The sequence below is a fragment of the Thermobia domestica genome, chromosome 8 (assembly GCF_964235325.1).
Source record: "Thermobia domestica chromosome 8, izTheDome1.hap1.1, whole genome shotgun sequence".
Taxonomy (NCBI): domain Eukaryota; kingdom Metazoa; phylum Arthropoda; class Insecta; order Zygentoma; family Lepismatidae; genus Thermobia; species Thermobia domestica.
In genome coordinates this window covers 270,832,934-270,854,378 of record NC_137461.1, presented here as the reverse complement: position 1 = coordinate 270,854,378, position 21,445 = coordinate 270,832,934, and the positions used below count along the sequence as shown (strand labels likewise).

Genomic DNA, 21,445 nt, shown 5'->3' with positions numbered 1-21,445 from the left:
ATAGTTCAATAAGCAATTTGTTGGAACGAAAGAACCCAGCGTCCACCGATTTGTACTTTCTCTTTTCTATCAACAAAGAGGTTCGTGGGAAGCTCATACAACAAGAAATAGTGAATCGAGTAAATGAAAACAAATATTTCGCCATTTTAGGAGATAAAACATTGGACGTGAGTGGAAAAGAACAATTTTCGTTGTATGTTCGTTACACTTATGAAAACACATTGAGAGAGGATTTGTTGAGTTTTTTTGAACTATATGATTTGGGTGCCGAAGCCATCAGTGAGACAATTTTGAATAAGTGCAAATATCTGGGATTAAATCTGGACTATTTTGTTGGACAGGGATATGATGGAGCAGCCAACATGGGAGGGAAAATTAGTGGTGTGCAAGCTAGAATAAAAGCGCAGTTTCCAAAAGCTACCTACGTCCACTGTTTCTCATCGACTGAATTTGGTGCTTTCTCATTCTTTATCAGTTCCTGACGTGAGAAACGCCATCGGTGTTGTGAAGGAAGTGTGCAATCTCTTTAGCAACAATGCTTTAGCGAAAAAAAAAAACTGAAAGTAAATATAGAAAAACTTACAACAGAGAGCAAGAAGAAACGACTCGTCAGTATGTGTGAGACAAGATTCATACAACGTCACGACTCATTGAATGTATTCTGTGAGCTGTTTGAACCAATAGCTGTGACTTTGAGAGATTTATCTATGACCCACCGAACTGGCACAAACTGCGTCGACACTTTTGGCTACCACAGAGAAAGGTTATTTTTTGGTGTCAATGAAAACGTGTGAGCTGATTTTTAGTTTTATTCTATCATTGTCGGCCCATATTCAAAATCCGAACCATGATTTGGCATCTGCTGTTCAATATGCTGAACAAGTAACAAAGAAGCTGGAAAAAGTGCGAGAAAATGCTGACTCACAGTTCAGTGACATTTTCAAATCTTGTTCCAAATTAGCAAAGGAAATATTCGGGAGTGAAATCCAGTCCCCTCGGGTGATTGGCGAACAAATGAGAAGATCAAATCCACAAAGCTGTTCTCCAGAAGAGTATCAATATTTTTACCATGTTTGGATGGTTTAATATGTGGACTCAAAGAAAGATTTTCTGATAACAAAGATATATTATCTTTAGAGATTCTGCTTCCAAAAAATGCTGATGAAAGAAAGCTGCAAGACCTTTCAAATATTGAATTCTATTGGGTAACTTTTGTTTCTGAACCTGTCATCGAAGCAGAGTACAGCCTATGGTGTAAAAAATGGCGAGCAGAACCAAATAAACCTCTCGATATAATGGATGTATTGGATGCATGCGATCCAGCCTTTTTTCCGTCAATCAGCAAGCTGCTCCGAATTTTCCCTTGCTTGCCCGTTCCAACAGCATCAGTAGAAAGATCCTTTTCTTCATTGAAAAGAATCAAATCATATCTCCGAAACAAGATGGGTGGTGAACGGCTTACAGGACTTGCGTTGTTATCCATTCATTCCCAGTTATCGCCTGATGTTGAAAAGATGATTGATGTGATGGCTAGCAGTGAAGAGAGGAAAATACTTCTTTAACTCTACTACTATTGTAATTTTTTGAGTAACACTAAATATCAGGGGGTTACCTGAGACGTCAAGTGCATTTATTTATTTTTACATTTTTACAGTATTATATTCTCGTAGTAAATACAATGTCTCATACATATTAATTTCTAATTGGTAAATGTATGGTTTATATGTAGAAAATACACTGTTTTTAATACAGAATAAGTGCGTTTGCACACGGCAACGATAATATCGGTGGAAGCGCCGATAATGTCGGCGGTGGAATCGACTTCAATGTACTCAAATCGTAGCTTGCACACGCCACCGACATTATCGGCCGATCCTCCGACACTGAGATGCTGTCGGCCAAGCCCCCGATATTGCCGGCGACATCGCCGGCACCGATTTTGTCGGGGGCAATGTTTTCTTATGATAGGATGCACATGTAACCGATAATGTCGTCCGGCCAGTGGTTTAGGTGAAGAGAGTGAGTGACAAAGTGCTGTGTATTCTTGTTTCGTTTCTTGTCTTTGGAATTTTGTTGTTTCCATTTTTTCTATTACAATTATTATTATTATTATTATTTTACAGTCTCTGTTTTGGAGTAGCTAATTCCTTGTATTAAATAAAGTACAAAATGTATGAAATGTGTAGAGTACTTGTTTCCCTTTAAATAGCTATTATCAAATAGAATATAGGAAATTTAAAATTTTAGATAACCAATTTCCCTTGATTATTGTCTACTCCCTTTTTATTTTTGGTCTCTCTCTCTCTTTGATTGTATCTTTTTTAGTCTACTAATGCATTTAAATTTTATTACATTCTGGAAATTAATTTAAGCGTAATTTTCAAAGTTTGATACACTATGAATATAAGCATGTGGAAAAAATCCTGATTATTATTACCGTATTCTCGTGTGTATAAGCCGCACTTATGTATAAGCCGCACCCTTAAAATTTACCTTTACATCCGTTTAAAAAAATCTCAAGGGTAAGCCGCGGGTAGAATGTCTATCAAGCTACAGGTAAAATAAAATCATGTGTACGTACTTATCACAAACTAAGACTTATTTATTCTAAAATAAAATCACACTGTCACTACCAGTAGAGAGGTTGCTTGCACTATCAGTACCTGCATTAGAGGCATCACTGGCATCACGATCACTATCGCTGATATCCCATAGCATATCATCCTGGGAGCCGTCCAGAGCATTGGATATTCCACACGTCAAAAATCCTTTGACGATCGTTTCAGGTTTAACATTTTCCCAGGCTGCCAGAATCCATTCACACACAAGCCGCACAGTCGGACGTTTGATCTTACCTTTGGGTGTACGGTCATGGTTTCCTGCAATCATTGTAAGGTCTCCTGAATGAACTTTTAAAGGAGCCATTAACAGTAACATCAAGGGGTGAAGCATGGAAGTAAGGCCCCCAGGAACAACAACTATGTCAGTTTTACACTCATTTAATGTTCGCTTCACACGAGGAGTCACGTGAGCTCGGAAGCTATCCCAAACTAACAAGCTCTTAGGTTTCAGCAAACCACCAGGTCTTCTGTTACACACCATTTGTAGCCAGTCCAACACCAGATTCTCTTCCATCCATCCTTTTTCCTGAGCACGCACAAAAATACCCGGTGGTATGTCTTTTGGTACAGTCTTTCGCTTCAAGACAACGTAGGGTGGTAGTTTTTTTTTTTTTTTTTTTTTTTCCATCAACAGCCAGCAGAACGGTACATCGCTGCTTCTCACCACCTGTAGTCTTTATTCTTACGGTGCGCGAGCCTCTTGGCGCAACTGTAGTAGACATAGGCATGTCCCAGTAAATGGCTGTTTGATCAGCATTACCGATTTGGGAGAGCGCATACCCATTGGCTTGTCGCTTACGGATAATGAATCTCTGAAACTTCAAAATTTCATCGTCAAAGTCTGCTGGAAGACGTTGAGCAACTGTTGTCCTACGACGCAGTGACAAGCCATTCCGACGCATGAAACGTGCACACCATCCAGCACTTGCTCGAAAATCGTGGCTTACTCCCAACCGACGACCCTCTTCAAGAGCTTGAAAGCGTATCATATCAACTGTAACAGCATAACCTGAACTTCTTTTCTCATTAACGTAAGATTAAACATTTTCTTCCAATTGAGGATACTTAGCTGCTTTTCCACGAAACGCCTTCCTCTTGCCCCTTGTTGCTTGAAGTTCATTCTTCTGCTTTTTCCAACGTCGCACGTTGGATTTGTCCACGTGAAAATGACGTGCAGCAGCTCGGTTCCCGTTTTCCTCAGAGAATCGGATAACTTGCAATTTAAAATGTACATCGTAGCTAAGTCGTTTGTACATTTTCCTTAGAAGAAATCCACAAGGCACTCTCTTCGTAACGTATAGGTGCAGCGCACGAGACAGACTGCCTTCTCGTAGAAAAAAAAAAAAAAAAAAAAAAAACCCTCGAGTGCGCGATTGTTATCGCAGAGGAATCTTTTGTTCGTTTACCGGTAATTGTTGATTCAAATCAACAATAGCGGTATTTGAGTTAACGTGTTTGTTCCTGTGTTGAATTGCTGTTTCGTCTGTGGCCTTGTGGATTTGTTTTCTATACGTGTTTCTTTTGATGTACGGTAAATACCGTACAACAAACACAAAAAATTAATACCGTAATTATCTTTAAGACATTTTAAATCATTCGCGTGTATAAGCCGCACCCTACATTTTCTTTTGCTTTTTCGTGAAAAAAAAGTGCGTCTTATGTACGCGAGAATACGGTACTTCCTTTTATTTTCATCAGAATTATGTGCAGATCACTTTTCCCGGTCCCACTCAATAAGCAGTTATTGAATAGAATATTTGTTAACAAATTGAATAGAATTATTATTATTTTGAAACGAAACCAGCACAATCAAACACTCTTTGCAAAGCTCCCAAGGACAAGAGACTCATTTGGCATTTAATTGATTGTGATCTCAACAACAGGGATGTGACTCCATTCTTCATTTGTTGTAGATCTTTTCTCTCACTTCCAAAAGTATCCCCTCCCCCCATTTTTTAAAAAAAGAATTTGTGGAATGGCAATTGAAAACAAAGACCAAAGCTATGGGGGGATTTAGGAATTAGATTTCTGAGCTGTCGCCAACTAAGGTCATTTAGCCTTTCACGTTTGACGGATGACGTCCCTCGGTGAGCATACAATCCGGGGAAAGGAAAGGAAGAAAGAATTGGGGAAGGAAGGAAGCGGCCTGGGACCTATAAGTTAGGTACCACCCCGGCATTTGCCTGGTGTGAATGAGGAAAACCCAGGAAAACCTCATTTAGTGTGGTTGGCGTGAAAAAGCGTTTTACACTTTTTCGGCCGAGTGCTCCTACCGGATATCGAACCGGGGACCGCTCAGACTAAAGCTATGTATCCAAGTTTTCCCTCTCCCCTTTGTACCGGGATCGACTTCCTGATAGAGTTCTGCAGTTTAGCTACGGTGACTGAATGAAAAGATTGTGTATTATTGCATTCTTACCTTTCTAGTTTTGCTTAGAATTTTAGAGATGGCAAGAATTTTTCCATACGATATTTTTAAAACCCTTATTGAACTTGTAGAATGTAGACCTTGCATATGGGATAAGATAACAGACTCTTTCAAGGACAGGATTGAAAAGCAAAAAGCATGGCGAGAAGTTTATGCAAGCCTTGCTGAGGATTTTGAGTTCATTGACAAAAAGAAACGAGAAACGACAGGTATGTATGGAGCAATGTAAAACAAAATTACTAATTCGAATCTTATCATTTAATCTACTATAAAATTAGTGTTAATTGCAGGGAAAACAAAATAATATACATACATGCGATATGTAGCAGTGTTTCAACAAAAATTAAAACTAATATAGTTTGCAATGTACCGCAGCATCAGTTCTCATCGAAACGAAAATAATATGTTTACGAAATCTATTTAAAACGGCACTGTTACATCTAAACATGTTTAGGCATAGACCTGTTTTTTCTAAGTTTTGTACCGTCCTCCACACCTCTTCAGAACAGCTTTTGTATTCCTTGTTTCAAAAAATAATTTTCTCGAATATTATTACTTTTATTTGTTTTCATATATGGAGAAGATTTTTAGAAACACAGTGCAGAATATATTGTGTGTGTCGATTACTTCGCTCATCACCGGCAACGATATTGTTGGGGCTTCCACAGACATGATCGGCGACATGTGCAAAGTACACCGACACCGATATCGGGGCTTCCGCCGATTTTGTCGGTATCGTGTGCAAACACACTTAACCTCTTTGTGCAGTTAATTAATGAATTCATTCTTTATATATATATTCTTTTTAACTTTGTTGTCCCCCCCCTCTGAAAAAAAAATTCTGGCCATGTGCTTGGCCACATGTGAAACAGTCAGCTTTTATTCTTTCTAAAACACAGTGGATGGTTGGTGGATGTTTAAGCTCTCAAGGTGGGGTTGAGAACCCTTCTGTGTCTATTCTTTCTATCATAATAGTCTCTTAGTTTTATCTCGTAATAGTTAACGCTCCGCTCAACGTTGTGTGTGTGTGTGTGTTTGTGTGGTTCATCATGTTCGTCTTGTGTTATGCTTCTTGTATGGTCTTCTTAAGAGTAGGTGATGAATTTGAATATTTCATGGCTTTGAAAACTCTCAATGCTAAGTTAAATATAATGTCTGCGATGAAGAAATTCGGAAATAGGCTAGAATTGGTTTCACTTACTCAGAAGCTTTTTACATCTGCTAAGTGCTTACCGTAATTACAAAGCATAGTTAGAAAACTTAAGAAAGGAGGAAGCTCAAGAAGAAGTAGTAAAGAAGATGGAACAAAATAACAGAGAGGTGATGGAAAAATTGACAAAGGAAAAAAAAGAGCATGATAAGAGTTTGGTCACATTTTGTTCACTTTTTCGTGAGCTTTTGGTCACTTTTTCGTGTGCTTTTGGTCACTCTTCAACAATTTACAAGAGACCAGAGGACTATGATCCCTGCTATTTTCTCTTCACTAAAAGGAAAATATTAGGTCTAAAATTTCGCAGGCAAAAACTTGGGCCACGGGAAAAAACTTGTTTTCAGTTTTTTTTTTTTTTTTTATCTCTATGTAGCACAAGTAAGACTAACACTGTTTACCAAAAGCAGTGCAGCACATTAAGAATTAATATATATATATATATATATATATATATATATATATATATATATATATATCACACTCCGTCTATCATATTAAGAATTCACACCAACCAGCTAAATAATGTACGTGCAGTGTGTCCTTAACGCTCTCGCTTTTGGTGCGAGCGGTCCCGGGTTCGATTCCCGGTGGGGATGCCGTCGAAAAGATGTAACAGCATTTTTAGGCCACCTATCCTGAGTGAGATTTTTCTTGGATTTACACCAGGCAAATGCTGGGATGGTACCTAACATAATAGCGGTCCCAGGCCGCTTCATTCCTTCCCCATTCGTTCTTCCTCTCTAATTCCCCGTGCGCAGTGTAATCGCCGATCATATATCATCCCTCATATGTGTGATGGGCTAACATAGCCATAGATGCCGTAAGCTCAGAAATAAAACTAAATCCTAATCTTAATAATTTTTTATTGATTTTTCCCCTATCTTAAATACATTTTATCACAAGGTTTTGAACGTCCCTAAATAGGCTGATTGATTGATCAAAAATTCGATTTTAACGAAAGCGAATCGATCGGATAATTCTATTTTTAGTGTGAGTCGTCGTCATATAGTAGGAACCTTCATGGCTTATGTTCCTGTAGGCACTTGACCTCTGAAAGATAACAGTATAAGAAATATTCAGTTAGACAAAATCGTGGTATACGTCATTAATTTAGTTACTAGTGCCTATCCTCAAGTGTTACCGCGGATATTATTTTTCATCTCTTCCTGTTCCTGCGTTCCATTCTTCTTCGTCTTCTATATAGAATCAGGGTGTCTGTCGGTCACGAAAAAGTCACAAAATCTGAAAACTGTCATGAAAGTCACGAAATTTAGCTTTTGGGTCATGATTTTTTTTAACTGTGCAAATGTAAGTACAGATTGGAAAAATTTTGTTCTATAAAACGCCAAAATTCACCACCAAAAATGTCTGTGGTCGGCTTTAGACGATACCAAATCGCAAGCAAAGTACGTTTCTATCGCATGGATGAAAATTCGGCCTATTTCGCACTCAAATTCGTTCTTGAGAATGTTAGGAAATTGTTTATGATTTGGTAAAGAAAGGTCACGAAAAAGTCACGAAATTCCATTTTGGAATTTTAGTAGACACCCTGTCTATGGTCGGCTTTAGACGCTACCAAATCGCAAGCAAAGTACGTTTGTATCGCATGGATGAAAAACCGGCCTAATTCGTACTCAAATTCGCTCTTGAAAATGTTAAGAGATTTTATGATTTGATAAAGAAAAGGTCACGAAAAAGTCACGAAATTTCATTGTTGAATTTTAGTAGACACCCTGTGAATGCAAGTGAATAATACAAACACTCAAAAAAAAAAAAAAAAAAAAAAAAAAAAAAAAAAAAAAAAAAAAACCTCATCTCCCCTAAGAATATGTAATGCCCGAAACTTTGCCGTATTTGCAACCTGGGTCCAAGGAGAACATTTATAGAAAATTGCAAATTTCTGCGTCTAATAGAGTCTGGCGAACGTCAAAAGAAACGAAACCCTTCCCCCCTACCATACCCCTTAGCATAAGCAACTTTCAAAACTTCGTCTCATTTGCAGTCTATGGTGCAAGCAGAACATTTATATAAACTTTAAAGGTTTACTTTTTCCATATTTTTGGAGATCTGGCGAACGTCAGAAGAAATATTAAAATCTCCTATCCTCCTTAGAATGTGCAATGTACAACATAGGATGCAAGGAAATATAGAAAATTGTAAAGCTTTACGTCTAATAGTTTCGGAGATTTGGTGAACGACAAAATAAACTATTTAAGCCACCACTCATCGCCCTCTAGGATAAGCAATTCTCAAAACGTCACCTTATTTTCAGCCTAAGGTGGTTTTATACGAGGGTTGATCATAAAGAATGATCATAAATGTAGAAAACAATGTAAGTGCCAAAAACAATAGTTACTGTAACAGTAGAGGCAAAAGATAGTAAATTGTGCCCAAGCGTCACAAAATAGAAAATATTATTGCTTAGAAATACAACCTAGCGTATAACGAAGTATGAAACTCTAAGGCATAAACGTATTAAAAAGTAAAATAAGCGAAACAATTTCAAGGTGACACGTTGTTTTCTACAGCGAGTCTTCAATTACCTGTACTAATCCTCCAAGTGTTGATGGTCTTTTTCAAAATAGTCCCCATTACATGTAATGCACTTGTCCTAACGTTTTTGCCAGTCATCAGACATGCTGGAAGCCATTTTTGGACAGATCCTTCAAAATCGCCTCCGCAGCTTTCACTACTGCTCCTGAAGATGCGAAACACCGTCCCCGGAGGTATTTCTGCAAAGTTGGAAAAGGAAAAACTTCACAGGGGGCTAAATCAGGGCTATATGGAGGATGGGGTACACAGAACGTTGATCTTTGCAAGATAGTCAATAACAACATTGGCAATATGGGGCCTGGCGTTATCATCAGTGATTGAAGTGAGACGGTATGCGGTGGTATGCCATACCGCCTCTGGTTTTTCAGTGATCAAGACATACCATCATTGGAAAGTAGATGTTAAATGCCTTTAATAAATCCGTTTTTATAGACAGTAATTGACGAATAGCTTTACATGTAAAAAGATTTTATTTCTTATGTAGAAATAACTTCTAAGTTGATAACACTGACATTTTTGTTATCTTTTTCCTACCTTTTGTTTCTATAATGATGTGCCTTCAAAGAAGTTCATCTAGTTTATATTTTGATGTGCCATTTTGAATTGTTTCTTTTTTATATATGTCTTTGTCACCTTGCCTTAATGCAAATGTTATATTTTGAGCATGGGCGGATTTAGGGGTTGTCTGCTGTGGGGACGGATCTTCTGGGGGATTGGAATACCCATCATCGAGTTGGGGGTCCAGGAGTTTTCCCACAGGAACTTGTTTAGATAAAAACTCGGTTATTGAACATTTTTGTGTATAATTCCCTGTAATACAACATAAGGGGATTTTTATGTATTTTTTTAGAAAGTTGTTGACGGGGATGAAAGTCTCTCCATATTCTTCCCCCACGTAACTACAGAGAAGCTCTCCAACGGTTTATAGTCATTATGTAAATAGAAATGCAAGTTTTAAGGCAACATACCCTCACTGTATTTCAACATTTAGATAGGTGGTATGTCGAGTCAGAATCAAAATAAAACATACCGCCTCTGCTTTTTTCCCACTTCGAACACTGGTTATCATGGTGTAGCATCCATCCTGTTTCTTTCAAATGTGGTCGTTTCCGATGAATGTGACCTTGGAGGGTTTTCAATACTCCCTTATAATACACTCTCGTTACAGTTGTATATGGTGGGATGATATGTTGGTACACCGTGCCTCGAATATCGAAAAATGAGATGACCATAACTTTGTCAGCAAAAGCAAGCACTCTCACTTTCTTCGGTGTTGGTGATGGAGACTTCCACACACAACTCTGCTGCTTGGACCCAGGGTCATAATGATAAAACAGAATTTCAATGCACTGTACTATTCTTCACGTGTCACTTCCACGTTGTGTTATGCGAAACTGAATCCACGTGTGCTTTAACGGCTGCCAAGGTCACATTCCTAATGTCATGGCCTTCAAACTTGTTCGATCTATTCATCACTTCTCCCACTACCCAGACGTGTTTCGTTTTCTGTGCCTTGCTGTTGTATTCACCTCATGTACACTGATGATCAGTTTTTATTGATCAGCCTACGTACGTTTAGTAGTTTCGGAGATATTGCGAACGGCAAAAGAAATATTTAAGCATCATTGTATTTATATCCAAAGTGCAAAAAGAACATTTCCACAAAACTTAGAGGTTTTTAGGCCTAGTAGTTTCTGAGATCTCTTGATGAGTGAATCAGTCAGTGGATTTAGTTTTTGATATATATTGCCCGTATTTTCAATAAAAATTCTCATCATCCTCAGCAGGTTTTCGTAAAGCATCTATAGCAAAATCACATCACATGGCATCTATTGTTGTGGTATAGAGATATCAAAACAAAAACTATTCTTCTAGTAAAAATACATACAAATACCTCGATATCAGTAGTTTTACACATAAAAATTTGAATTTTATAGAGCGCTTCTGAAACATATATACTCAAAACCTCCCTGAATAGTACAGATGTACTATACGGTTTTCATCTTGAGATTATAAACAGCTGTAATCCACTAAGTAATACTTCTTTCTTTCATTACTTATATGATACAATTTATTGGAACATTTTCAGTAGTTTACTGATTAAAGCTATAAGGTAGATATTACATAAACATCAATGAATCTACCTTTGTACCGCAATGAATTTCCTTTTAATTCTATTTTATTTGGATCAACTGTGTAATCTTGGTCACCATCACATATGCTAAGTCATTTTTCGTGTTGTCCTGTAAAATAAAAGTGAAACACATTTTTCGAACAAACAGTAATTGTGTGTGTATCTTTTGTTGTTTCCACAATTTTCACACTCTATAAATCACTTTAATTTGTTGTATGTTTTCCCTTAGATTGATAAACAACGAAAAAAGTGGTTTTCCTTTTGTATTTTTTTTTAAATGTCCTGCTACAATTTTTCTAAATTGTTTCGGCAAATTCACTTGCCGTCATCAGTACGTTGGAGTCCTTTACTGAAAAGTAACTTCACATCTCAAAAAGATAAAATGTTATTTTGCAGTTTTTAATGCACAGAATTGAAGAAGGGTAAAGTCACAACTTAACAGCAGTGATTCTTGTTCTTCAAAAATTATTTGAAATGGGGTATGGTATTGTTAAATAAAATAAAATAGAAAAACTAAGTGGAACACGCCTTTCTAATAGATTTCACACTTGATGCTGTAAGTTGCACTGAACAGAATTTTTGAATCAGGTAAGTGTTTTCCTTTAATAAACTATACACACCGAAGACTCATTTTGACAATAAATTAGAGTGCTGTTATTTATGTAATGTATTTTGGAGCTGCAGATTTATATAAAAGCGATTAAGTTTAACCAATTATTATTGTAACTCTTATTTTCATCCATTAATTTTGTGTAATTGCTTGCCGTGTGATTTTAATCTTTAGCATTGCATCAAAATTTACCAGTTCACTTGATCAGATCTAAATTATAAATAGTATACTCATTACTTGCTTTTTGTAATTTTTCACCGTGTACTCTCATTCAAACATCATTCCTAGATCCTGTTTCCTCTAAACCTAAACTGTTCAAGTTCCTCGTTTCTTTTGCTTTGCTGTTCAATAATATAATACAAAAATTGCTATGTATTGAAAAATTTCTCTTTTGTTTTCGTAGCTTCAAGTGCCAGCAATCGGCGTGAAAGTAAGTGGAATGTATTCCTTCAAGATAACGGTGATGAGGATTATAAATTGGTAATGAATGAGAATAAGGACATCGAAGTGCATACGAGGAAAGGGTTATTGCAGAGACATGCAATACGACAGAAAGTTGATTTGAATGACTCTGAAGGGTAAGTTTATTCTCTACTAATCACTCTAAAATAAGGTTTTAACACTATAGTCTCAGAGAACTATATTGATTCAATTACTAGTTGATAACGGGGTGTATATCGATTAGTAGTTAATAAAAATTCTCACGCACATGGTTCCCATCAACCTGGAAAACTACTCGTAAAAAGTCAGAAAATTTTAAGTATGGATATTTACTTTCCAGAACTCATTTATCTTTTTGTGTTACCCGGCTATTTGGTAAGGAATATTTTATGAAAGAAGGTAGTGTTTTTTTGTAAAACTTCTCTGACACACACACACAATATTGCAGTGTTTTGCTTGGTAGGGTGTATTAAAAGTCCGAGATATAAAACCCGTCACCTATTGTATTTACAAAATAAATCTCTATAACAGTTTTACTAAGTTTCTTTTTAAATTACTAAATGTTTTGCAGAATTTAGCATGTCATTGGCACACATAATAGTGTCTTCGGAAAGAAAGGTTCAATACGACTTTATGTTTGACGGAAACTCCTCGGTCACTGTAGCCTCAGGAGACTATTATAAGATTTCTCCCTAGCTCTTTGCAGCCTCCAGAGGTAGATTTAAAGGAACTCCATAGCCTATTGCGATCCCAGGAGGAAGGTGTTGATAGGTTATATTTATCAGGTGTAGACTGCTGCCTCCGTCCTCTTGCAGTTTCTTTTATGGACGTCCTCTTGCAGGGGAGAGCTCCGCGAGAAGAAGTCGGCCATCTTCGAATTTCTTCCGATCCTTCTTCGTATCCGCTTCCATCGTCTGCTGGTGTTTGTTTTGAACACAATAACACGTGTTCTTGATCAAGTATGTGTTTATAGTAGTTGCTTACATGTGAGGATATGGAACTTTACACTATATATGTACATGCGTAGTAGATGAACCTCCTGGTCGAGAAATGTATAGTTTCTTTTTAACATTATACATAGACCTGGAAATATATAAATCATGACCTGAGAACCTGAAAAACTCAAGGAAATCTTGCTCACCAAATAAGAGGGAATCCTGATAAGTTAAAATGTCCAAAAGGAACAAAATGTATGAATGGTTTCGAGACGCTCCTCACCCCTCCCATCAGCGCATTTAAAGAAAACTTCCTTCGTAAGGTGCTCGGTATATGGACACAGGATTTTTCAATCACAGCAGGGTGTGGTACAATCCGCGGCAGAAAACTTGCAACATGAGGATGTAAGTTTATTGTGAAACTACGCCTAACAGCACAGGGAATGAACATAATGTCTAAGTGGAACGAATCACGCCAGGATAAACCTCGGCCTCCTCCCGTGCACACTTATTTTGGAGCAAAAGACTTCGTCATTTTACAATAAACTTATATGCTCATGTTGCAGGTTTTTTGCTGCTGATTGTACAATCCACGTGGTCCAAGATGAGAACACCGACCTCGAGAGTGAGAGGGTGGGTGGCTCTTCTGGGAAGCGGACTGGGTGGTGTAGTGCTTAACGCATCGGAACGTATACCAGAGGTTCCGGGTTCGAGTCCCGGTCGTCAGTCACTTTTTCATTCTTTGCATAAAGAAAATTTGTTGATACATATAAAATTATGATATATAAAATTCTCTGCATTTCTCCATCCTGTAGAACAATGGTCCCCAATCTGGTAAGCGTGAAGATCGAGCAAAGGAAGCGCAAGCTACTGACAGAAATAAACTGTGAAATTATGAATTAAGCACTATTTGTAATGCCTGTTTACAATTTAACTCAGACGCTACGCATTTCTTATTTTGTCTTTCTTACTCGTATTTAAGATGTCTGCGTTATTGAAAGCAAAATAATTATGCAAATTATAATTTTTACATCATCAGCAAAAGTAAGTGCAAAATTCTACAACGTTGACTTCGAAAACTTAAGTAAGGGCAAGTAATAATAACAATAATAGAAGGTTTTAAAATTTAATGCTGCATCTGAATCGCAGAAGAAATCTCAGACAGAAAGCACGTATAACCAACGACCGGGAATAAAGGTGGATTGTGTTTATCGATTGTGGCTTCTCTTCCTAATTTATGAGTAATCCCTGATATATCGTTCTGTAGCTTGAAATACGTCGTATGTTAAAATTTGGGTATTTGTAGTTAACACCAGTATTGGATCTGGCGGCACTTGTTTTAATCACCCAGCAAAGTATCGTATGTATCCAGCTAATAATAGCAGAGTTATAAAAGAGTACAGAAAAAATGTAAACCTCGCCCTATTTCAAAACTGATTTTTTTTTTCGATCCTGTAAAGTTGTGATTTTCAACATACGACCTATTGCAAGATACAGAACGATATGCTTCTACCTACGATCATAAATAATAGTCAATCACTTGACGATCTTGTATTACCATTCATTTAACAGTCTTGAACTGCATATCACTCAGCAAACTGATGATGTAATGTGCACCAACATATTTTTTTAAGAATGAAACATGTACATTCACTCAGTAAGATCTGTGAATAAAAACTAATTTTTAAAACATTTATTTTATTTTGGGCAATTAACTTTAAAAAGTACGTTTCATTTCATTTCTAGGTTTTCTTTCATTTTGCATTACAATAAACTCTTCATTCACGTTAAAACTTCATCCGTAAAAAACTACCGCAATAACATACTCTCACAAACCTTGCTTATACGTCATAATAATGCTCTCCAGCCAATGAGAGTACATGTGCAAACCAGGGTGGAAAAAAATCATGATTTTTTTTTAAAAAAAATCATTTTTGTTGATTTTTTTGATTTAGATCAAATCTTTTTCCTCGTATAATACAAGTCGCAAACTGAAGAAAAAGCATTAGGAATTAGTATTAAATGCTAATTATGCCATTTAAGTGAAAGTATTGGGGTTGAATTTTGAATTATCCCCAATCGTTAACCTATATCAATCCCAAACAATGTTGTTACAGTTCACTGTTACCGTAAACAGTAACAATATTATTTCATACGTTTGTATATATATAAAAACATAGATTTTATATTACTAAGTAACATTGATAAACCTATGGGTTATTTTCGAAAGGAAGTATTACGGTCCGCATATCCTTAATCTGCAATAGCTGGTGAACACAATACGGTTGCTGATTATGTTTATGATTATGTACTACACTATCGGTATTTAGGATTGTTCATCATAATACAAATTCCCTTTTATAGCATGTAAATAAGGTTCAAGAGGATAATTATAGCGTTGATTAGACATGCAGAGCAGAAACACATAATATGCACGTTAAAAAAAACTGAGTGAATAATCGTATTGGTAAAGTAGGCCTATCTGTGTTAATTTATGGTACATATGTAAGTTGGGTTTTATTTCCGTAAAATTAGTAAAAGTTAATGTTCCTTAGATTAGGGAAACTTACCGACCACTGCTGATGCGTTTCAGGCTGAAATCTTTATTAAATGACAGTAAGTGTGGTTGTCATTAAACCGAAATGATATTGTTTATGTGTTTGCCGGATGTTGAAAACGGGAAGTGCAGTAGTTCAAATTAAGTATAAAATTTATAGTGGATATACAGAAAAGTACCAAAACTTCGAAATTAAGTTAAATTAAAAATTTAGGAGGTGAAATAATATGAGATTTAATAATAAATTATATATATATATATAATTGGAAATATGTTTAAAATAATAGTAGTTGTCCTAGAGGGCACTATGATTTCCGGTGCAGTGAAAAAAATGTAGTAAGTTAACAGTGGTGAGTTTATGTAGGGCGGTACCCAATAATTAGAAATTATTGCCAAAAACACTAATTGGAACTATAAACCTTAGTTAAAAATAAATTTGAATAACCTTAGAGTGTTTGGGAAAAATTGAGGTACTCGCCAATTATGTAAGTGACATAAAAATCTAAACATAACATTTCAGGGGGAATTTGTAACTAAGCTGCCATTTTGTTCTGACTTTGCAACCTCAACTAAAACAATTACCTTGGAAATTTAAACTGTTTATAGTGATGTTAGTTTTGCAGAGGAAATCTCAATTCTTGACCATGCGAAGCTAAATATCTGCAGTTGCACAAACCCGGGTAGGCCTATGGGGGAGCAAAAATTAACCTTATCGCAATTATGTTCTGAAAGATTTATGAGTGTCTTCTCGACATAGTCATCCATGTTATTGATTGTAGATATGGAAATTTTGACAGTAAACAGGCAGTGAATACTCATTATAATAGCTATATGCTATAATGGAATAATCGCTGATTATGAGCAATGACTCATTGTTAGTCGAGATAGTAATTGTCTCATATGCTTCAGTCTAGATAACAATATCATCCGTCAATCACGGTCAATACCTCACGGAAATGTAATAGCTTGAATATATTATGAAATTGAAGTGCTTTGAATAAAATGTTTAGGTTAAGCTAGTGTAGGTTAGTTAGGGTAGGTTTTCTTTTATTAGTTAGTAATCTCTGATGATTTTAAATATGTTTAAACTTAATTAATGCAAGTGATAGAACGTATGGATAATAGTAATTTGAATATGGAAATGTGTCCGTATGCTTAAATATCCGAATCATATATAAAATGAGCGCTCTACGTATATTGAAATGTGATAAGATGTTTAATATATATATGTAAAGCACCTATTAACTAAGTGATATGTACTACAGACATATTCGAATTGTTAAATATTGAATAATAATATTAAATGTTTAAATAAGGTGAACAGTTTAGCAGATAAATGTAACTTGAAAAAAAAAAAAAAAAAAAAAAAAAAAAAAGGAGTCCGTGAATTGGTATTACCGTGAACTTTTATGATGCGATTAGACGTTTATAGGATCTGTATGATCAAAATATGCTGAATATCTCAATAAACGATATCTAGACTGATTAACGATAAATATTCTAATCTTAAAACTAACTACGTAAATGATCTTAGATATATATATAGTATTCATCGTTTATTGTACTGTTCCATATACATAGCAATACACCTGTGAATTATTAATAAAAAAACTAGGAGTAACAATAAAAGTGCATGTTTACACATCTTCCTTTTGAATCTAACTCCACTGATAGAAATGGATTTATTTTTTTTTTCTCTCTTTCTTCTTTGTCATTGTTGATGTCTGATTTTAATCGTCTGTTAATAAGAGAAATAAATACGTTACTGAATTTCAAATAAAATTTACTCTTTTATTATTATATATAAATTAATAATAATATGTAAGTTGAATAGAGATTCAGGGGATGACTGGACACAATTCTAAAGACGCATTATACTTCTCGCTGGAATGCCATTGCCACAAGTTCTTGGATGTGCAGGTAAATAAGTCAATTTTTTTTTTGTAATGAATAACTGTTGTGCATAATAAATTATAGCATGTTTACGTCGAATATAAGAAATTTGTAGGATTACTGAATCTAATTGTCTCAGCTTAGAATATATGTACGTTTTTTTTTCTCTCTCTAAATGTAGTAAGCCATAAAGGAAACTACATAAAGTGGCGACCCAGCCAGGATATAACAATAAGGTGGGATGATCATTTCTGGTGAGAAGCGATAAGGTTAAAAATAATAATAATAATAATAAAATGTTCAATTTATGGTGTTAATCCTTTCATATGCTTGCCTGGAATTTGTGCAACTGAATATTTTATGAAGAAATGATTGTTACTGGCGGTTCTAGTAATATTGATCCAAGACATTATAAATGTTGTAAGCGTAAAGAAAATGCAAATGAGGAAGAATCAGTGGGGTGTGATAAATGTGACACATTCTTCCATGTAACTTGTATTGGGATGTCGAAAGACAAAATTGATTTGATAAAACGAAATGGTGGACAATGGTTGTGTGAAACGTGTGATAAAGAAATAAGAGTAAGTGATAGATCACATGAAATAGCTCAGTCTATTGGTCCTGATGCTAATAATAGTATCCTTAGTGACGAAAGATCCGAAATGGTCGGTGAATCCTGCAACCCGGACGCTTCTATAAGGGGGGTTGGAGTTGGCCATCGGAAGCAAATACCGGAGATTGAGATTGGAGGAGGACCTCTTCTCGAAACTTTAAAAGATTTAATAGCTAATCAAAATCGAATGATAACTGAGGTTAATTCGAAGATTGATAGTGTGACAGTGGAAATAAAATCCGTTAATTCAGAAGTGAAAGCAGTCAAAGCTGAAGTAAATTCGAATATTGACTCAATGAAAGTATCCATTGGTAATTTAGATAAGAAGGTATCCACTGAGTTATTAGCAGTAAGATCGGAAATCCAAATGGTAAAAACTCAATTGACTGAAAGTTTAAATGAAACAAAAACTAAATGTGCTGAAGGTATAAATAAGGTTAAAGGTGATTTGGACAAAACTAAAGAAAATTTATCAAATATGGAAAAAGAATTAAGTCAAAATATTGTATCGATTTCGGAAAATATTGGCACTGAAATGAATGTGTTAGCAAATGATTTTGATAAGTTAAGAGTGGAGGTAAATAGTTTTCAGGAAAACTGTATAACAGATTTAGGACAAGTTAGGGAACAGTACAATCAACTTAAAGAAGCAAATGAGACAATTTCTGTAAATGTAAAATTGTTAGAACAGGAAACGGTTAAAGAAATTAGAAGTAATTCGGAGAAATGTGCCGAAAGGGAAAAGAGATGGGATCGAATAATGGATAGGAAAGTTCAGGAAGTGCAAACTAAATGTGAAGATATTATCAAAGAAAATATGAGCCAACTGAATGCTAAGCTCGAAAAATATGCTACCGAGCCGGGAAGACAGGACGGAAGCGAAGGGAGACTAAATAGGGAAACCGACCTTCCGTCTATTAGTAAACCAATAGCTTCGACCTCGAGGCAAAATGACGGGAAGTCGATTAAAAGACGAAATGCATGTGAAACACGCGTTAAAGAAGTAGTCGCGGAGACGAGTAATCATGATAGTGACCTATCTATTTCTGTAGATAGTACGGAACAGGACGAGAGCAATTATAATGAAAACACTTGCTATTCAAATAATGAAGTATCTCGGAATTCAAAGAAAACGCGAAAATTAACAGTGAACCGATGTGTAAGTTGTCGAGAAAATAGTAATTCCGGTTGTAAAAGAAAAGAAAACCGAAAGAATAGAAAGAATTATGATGAGAGTACAGATGAGAGTAATTCGGAGGATAAAGCATCAGGAAGACGATGTGGGGATTATTTAAAGAATTTACATCACTTCCCTAAATTTGATGGTAAAAGCCCGGGTACTGCTAGAATCTTCTTAGATGATTTATTACAAACAATGAAAATGTACAAGCTGAGGGAGAAAGATAGGAGATACATAATAAATAGGTGCTTGGAAAAATCCGCCAAGACATGGTATAGGAGTGTGGAGGAGAAAATTAAGACTTTCAAAGATTTCTTAAAGCTTTTTAAGCGTCAATACATACCTTCGAGAGTAGAGAGGGCACAAAAGCGTCGGCTCTATTCTCTAAGATATGACAAGTCAAAGTTTGCCTCGTTGTCCGATTTTGTATGGTACATAATTGACACTTACCATTCCGTGGTTAGTTATCCTTCTGAACAAGAACTCAAGGATTTAATTTTAGATTGTTTACCTGCAGAAGAGGCTAAAATCTTTAAATTAGGAAGTGTAAATACAGTTCAGGAACTGACATTAAGGTTGGAAGACATGGAAGGTCATCCTTCGAATATGGACAAACAAAATTTTAATTATTTCAAAACCGCGATGAAGAAACCTATGATTAGGCAAACTAGTGTTGAACAAGCAAAGAAAGTGAAAATGGACAATGCTGTACAAACAGAACCTGTAATGGGGAATAAGTACAGAAGAGGTAATTTTAATAATAATACTAATCGAAATTTTGGGTCCAACCGAAATGGTAACAACCGAGTAAATTATAGAAATGGGAATGGTAGACTTAGGATTGACCACTCTTGTCAAAATCGTAATCCTTTCCTTAATGGGGGATCAACTCCTGTATCTGTGTCAGATTACACTATGATTCCTCCTCCATACTTACCTTCTACTGCTTATGGATTTAAACCACCTTACGGTCATTTTCCAACAGTAACAATGTTTAATCCGCCTCTATCGGTTCCTGTAATTACTACGGTAACTTCAGCCTTAAATCCTCCATATTCTGCGATCGGTGTAAACTCGGGAAGTTCTTATAATTCGTCGGCTGGAACTGTAACTCGATCGGAAAACATAGTAAGCAGTCGTCCTTAGGGGAGAACGACGTCTGCTTAATGGAACTTCTCTCCCCACAACTAGAAAATAATTTAGAAATGAAAGATCTAAAATCTGAATCAGAGCCTTTGAAATTTATTACGCGATTTGTTTTAAAAGAAAATAATCAGGATAATGAGTTAAATATAGAATGTTTTCCATCACCCATAGTTGGTTGCGATATAGGAGGAATGCATCTGAACTGTATCCTGGATACTGGCGCAGAATTGAATTTGTTAAACAATAATGTATGGTTATCTTTACAAAATTTGTATCCTTCGGCCAAATTGAAGCCAGTGTCAAGGATGCAATTAAGTGCATTCGCCGGAAAAGAAAACTTTACAGTGAAAGGATCGACAGAGCTGACGATTAATATTCAAGAAAATTTATTTAAAGTTCCTGTATTTGTGATAAAAGATATGAAGGCTGATTTACTACTGGGATCCCCTTTCTTTGTAAAATTTAAAGCAATATTGGATAGTAAAAATAAACAGTTAGTGTTAGAGAGTGACAATTTACAAACTATTGTACTTGATATTTCGTATCCGAAAGTATTGTTAGTGCGTATAGAAGATGAATCCCGAAATTATTTAGGTAAAGAAAATTCGGTAGCTATTGAAAAGGAGAATAAATATTTAACTGAGAAAAATATATTATCGAAATCTACTAATTATGGAGAAATTTCTGAGGAAGAGTTGCGAAATTATGTTAAAGAACGTTATGAGTTAGATGAGGATACGCGCGATAAACTATTGCAGTTGTTGCTTAAGTATAAATTTCTTTTCTGTGAATACCCAAAGCCCATTCGTTGCGAACCATACAAAATTGAATTGACAGATCAAACTCCAGTTGTTGGAAAGTTATACTCCAACTACCACTACCCCAAATACCACAAGCGATGCAAGCGGAATTCGAGTGTGAGATACAAAAATGGATTGAGTTAGGTATTGCCAAAGAAAGTCCCAGCAGCTATCGTAATCCTATTCATTGTGTAAGAAAGCCATCGGGAGGCATTAGACCGGTAATTGATCTGCGCTTACTGAACTTAAAAGTAATAACACCAAAAATCCAGGTGGAGCCTATTAATGAGATCCTTACGCGAATTGCGGGTTCAAAAATCTTCA

At 35.9% G+C, this 21,445-nt stretch overlaps 1 protein-coding gene across 2 annotated transcripts in view; it reads left to right on the top strand.

Annotated features, from left to right (window-relative positions):
- Nucleotides 1-21,445, top strand: part of LOC145693625 (uncharacterized) — a 65,702-nt gene that overhangs the window by 23,593 nt on the left and 20,664 nt on the right. For both annotated transcript variants that reach the window (XM_081769783.1, XM_081769784.1), the window contains exon 4: nucleotides 11,960-12,134. In XM_081769783.1, coding sequence (XP_081625909.1) covers nucleotides 11,960-12,134 — 175 coding nt within the window. The remainder of the gene's footprint in view (nucleotides 1-11,959; nucleotides 12,135-21,445) is intronic.